The sequence below is a fragment of the Arachis stenosperma genome, chromosome 7, assembly GCF_014773155.1.
Source record: "Arachis stenosperma cultivar V10309 chromosome 7, arast.V10309.gnm1.PFL2, whole genome shotgun sequence".
Taxonomy (NCBI): domain Eukaryota; kingdom Viridiplantae; phylum Streptophyta; class Magnoliopsida; order Fabales; family Fabaceae; genus Arachis; species Arachis stenosperma.
Genome location: NC_080383.1, coordinates 59928087 through 59932231, shown reverse-complemented (window position 1 = coordinate 59932231; position 4145 = coordinate 59928087). Strand labels below are relative to the sequence as shown.

The window sequence follows — 4145 nt, the reverse complement described above, 5'->3', positions numbered from 1 at the left end:
ACAACGGTTGGGGGCAACTCACGTGTACGAAAAAAGTGCTAGAAGCATGAGTCCCACCGGCGAAATTGCGATTAGAGGAAGACAACTACATGTGAAGATATGAGTTAAGCTAATGCGTCAGCCGTAAGTCTTATGACTTGACACATTGGGAGCACTATTCCGATCCATCCGACGGACCCACGACCTAATGCATCTACAACCCGTTTAAACGACAGTGCCCTTCGCGTGACACAATTCCCTCAGTAAAGGTCTGGACAGCTGGCAGAAGTTTTCAGACAAGTGGACCAAAACGAAAGGACACACCCGAGAACAAGGAATAAAGGGGAGGGACCTACCTCTCCCCCAGGTATGTCACTATTGCCCTAATTAATCGTCTCATGGTACAGACGCTTGGTTTAACATCGGAATGTCCTTGCAGGTGACTTCACTCGCTAACCTAACGAGGATTGCGAATACTACACCTCAACTCTCGCGTTTAGATTTCGATCCTCACTCCCAACAACCTCTCTCCAACTGATCCAATGAGCTATCGAACTGTAGTTAATTTTGGTTATTTATTTTAGCGTATAAATAACTTTTTTGGTTTGAAAAATAAGTCATTTTTCAGAAATTGAACATTAAGTTATTAACCCATTATTTGATCTTTAAATTTTGTGATGTCGAACTTGAGCTCAACTTAACTTCAAGCTTAGCCGGCAGGCAGACAGGCATCAGCCAGTCTGGTACTATAAGGCTTAATTTATTAAAATTTTTACTTTTTAAAAATAGCTTGTAAAAGTTAGTTTTTAAAATATGACTTTTTAAGAAATATAACATTTATGTTTGGTAAATTAAATTAAAAATGACTTTCAATAAACACAAGTAACAACAATTATATTTGATAAAATAGTTTTTAAAATTTAAAAATATTATAAAAGACATAAAATTTAAATGTTAAATTTAAAAATTAGTTAATATATAAGATTATATTAGACTTTTAAATTTTAAAAAATATAAATTAACTTTAAAAAATTTCACCTTAATATTTTTAAAAATACTTATCTTTTAAAATTTAAAAACACAAACATAATTTTTTTTTATTAACTAAACACAAAATAAAAATTTGTTAACAAAAAACTTTACTAAACAAAGCCTAAATCATGTAAGAATCCTGCGGTCTTTGTAAACTCAGAAAACTGAAAACTGATTCGCCTGTGCTACGTAAATCCAAAAGTGAGTTTGCTGCGGTTGGGGCTAACAAGAATAGATCATGGATGCAAACAAAGAGCCTCCGGTGGTGCACCCAGCGGTTGCAGCACTGTCCTTCCTTCTCGGCACTTGGAGAGGCCAAGGAGAAGGAGGCTACCCCACCATCAATTCCTTCTCTTATGCCGAAGAACTTCACTTCTCTCATTCTCCCAACAAGGTTCTTCTTTCCCTCATTTTACACAACAATTTTCAACACGAGCATCAATCTTGTTCTTCAGTTTGTGCTATGACTCATGTGTGCAGTGAATAAATATAGGGTTTTAAACAATTTGATCCTTGAATTGATGTGTGCTTGAAGGATTAAGACCAATTTTTCTAGCAGTTATTCTATTCTTTCTTTTTTCATTTGTTTAGGTGCATTGATTTGGTTTATTTTCTTTGGATGTGTGAAATGGGTGTAGCCTGTGATAGGGTATACTCAAAAGACATGGAAGCTGGGCTCCGGAGAGCCAATGCACGCTGAGAGTGGATACTGGCGTCCTAAACTTGATGGCACCATTGAAGTTGTCATTGCTCAAAGCACTGGTCTTGTTGAAGTTCAGGTACTGTTCTTCCATTAGCTTTCTTCATCAATGACTTGTTATAATTGTATCGCAGAACGTAATCCTTGCTGTGACCTTGTTTGAATGTTTACATTTGCTTGTGTCGCAAATATAAGTGTTCGGAAATTTTCAAGGGCAGGTCAATTGATAAGATCAATTATTGTTGATGCCTAGACTTTGGCATGAAATATCTTACTTCTCCAGTCTCCCCTTGAACTTTATAGTACCAACAAAAAAAATGGAAAATTAAATGGTGGATTTGAAGCTCCATGAAGTCATGAACTCTCTTCATTAGTAAACCCCCCTCTGTCTTCATTTGGAAACAAATCAAACTGAATTGGTAAACAAAACAGTATTCATATGGCAGAGTCCTGTGTCCCTAACACTAAACATGCAAACTGTTGCTTTCAGTTCATAATGCCATGTTAGTAATATAATTTGAAATTGCTGACGTTTCTTTTCGGGTTTTATCCTAAAAAAGAAAGAACTTTTTTCCTATCTCCTTCATTAAGAAGTCATGTACTCTGATATGTATGTCTCTTCATGTCACTGCATTGGAACTTGATAATGACTTCTTTGAAACCTGGTCTATTATGCGATATTCATCTTCTGTTCTTAGGATTTTGCGTTATTCTTTACATTCTGCTGCTTTTTGCTGCTTCTTACATGCTATTACTATACTGTATCCAGAAAGGGACATATAGCACTGAACAGAAAGTGATTCAGCTTCAGAGTGAAATGGTTGGGAATGCTTCTAAGGTAATTCATTTAGTGTTCACCGAATGCTGATACTATTATTATCCGCTAATAAATGCTATGTTCACACACATTTTACGTAATTGCGTGGTCAATCATTAGGTTGCATTTCAAAGATTTAGAGAATAACCATCATTGTAAGGTGGTTTCTGGTAAGTATGATTGAAACTGATTTTACCAATGAGAAAAGTGTGCAGAAGCTCCATAAACTAGAAAACGGAACTCAGTTGTGGTGACCAATTAATTATTAATTTGATATCTAGATTTCAAAGCAATGAGTATCGAAATAGGAGTAAACAATTTGGCATAAAATAGCATCAAACTAACTAAGGGATAAGTTAGTATAATGTCTTTAAATAAATTGAGGCTTGGAAACTAGAAGAAGGTAAAGTATAATATCAATACACCTCATGGGAGGTAAACATAATTTTCTTTACAATATATTATTCATGCAAAGTACTAAGCTCTTTATTTTTTGTTTTGTCTACATTAGAAAACACACTGCCTCTTTTTAATTCATACCCATTGGACCACAAATTAGATACGTCATTTCGCTCATCAAACAAATACTTTGCTGCCGGCTTTCCTATGCTGGTTGAAGAAAGTTTGGGACTGAATTTTTTGCCTCGTCGCTGCCCTTTTTCTATGTTGTTAGTTTTTATAGTCTTTTGTGCACTTCTTGCAGGTAAAAGAGATAAGAAGATGCTTTCGGATGGTTGATGGGACTCTTTGCTACGATGTTGAGATGGCTACCAACACGATAACTCTTCAACCGCACTTGAAAGCTGCACTAAAGAAGCTCTGAATAGAACATCTTCCGTTACTGCTAGCAGAAGGGTGCAATGCAATAATCTTTGTTCCTTTGAAAGTTGTGCAAAGTTTTCAAGACACTGATTTATGGACAATTCCATGATATAACAGGTTGAATTGCATTAGTATCATGCACTAAGGTAATTGAGTAGTATAGATTTGAGTCGTGATAGATGCCACTTTTTCATTGTTCAAATGTATATACTACTGAATTACCCGAGTGTAAGATGCTCCAGTTGCAACTTTATGCACCTAAGACGTTTTTCTTGAGGACATTTGATTTGTTGGAAGCACCCTTGTAGAGAATAATGTTTCTCAAAACATATATCTGTATCATGCTACTTGTTTGAAGCTATTATGGTTTAGTAATAACTACTTAAGTACTTAGAGAGTTACATACTTGAGTCGAGTGAAATGTTTTTGGGTGTTTTTAGAAGCAGAATGATTTTTTAATTCAATTGAATTGTGAATCAATTATTGCATTTGGAATAAATTATATAAAATGAGATTTGATTGATTTGGTTTTAAAACTTTACATTTTTATTCTTTAGAGCTTGTTTGGAAAGTATTTGAGTGTAAAAAAAGAATTCTATTTTCTTTAGGAAAAAAATTTATTTTTATTTGAAATTTAATTCTATGGTTTGAAATGATTTTAATATACTAATAGAATAGAAATCAATTCTTTGGTTTGGAATAATTCTTACATGAGTTAAATTTTCTTTTATAATTTTATCCTTAACAAAATTATTTTATTAAACATCTACTTATATAAATAGAGATACTTTTTAC

At 34.1% G+C, this 4145-nt stretch overlaps 1 protein-coding gene across 1 annotated transcript; it reads left to right on the top strand.

The window, feature by feature from the left end:
* Positions 1–1147: 1147 nt before the first annotated feature.
* On the top strand, positions 1148–3791 carry LOC130941426 (peroxynitrite isomerase Rv2717c). Its single transcript, XM_057869922.1, has 4 exons — positions 1148–1405; positions 1650–1790; positions 2481–2549; positions 3232–3791. Exons 1-4 carry the CDS (start codon positions 1250–1252, stop codon positions 3349–3351), a joined length of 486 nt encoding a protein of 161 aa, XP_057725905.1. The 5' UTR covers positions 1148–1249; the 3' UTR covers positions 3352–3791.
* The last annotated feature ends 354 nt before the right edge of the window (positions 3792–4145 follow it).

Bases quoted from the DNA above. Each gene is read 5' to 3' on its own strand.
- LOC130941426 (XM_057869922.1), top strand. From the start codon at position 1,250: ATGGATGCAAACAAAGAGCCTCCGGTGGTGCACCCAGCGGTTGCAGCA. The intron at 1,791-2,480 runs GTACTGTTCTTC...TACTGTATCCAG, and splicing joins CTGGTCTTGTTGAAGTTCAG to AAAGGGACATATAGCACTGA. The intron at 2,550-3,231 runs GTAATTCATTTA...CACTTCTTGCAG, and splicing joins TGGTTGGGAATGCTTCTAAG to GTAAAAGAGATAAGAAGATG.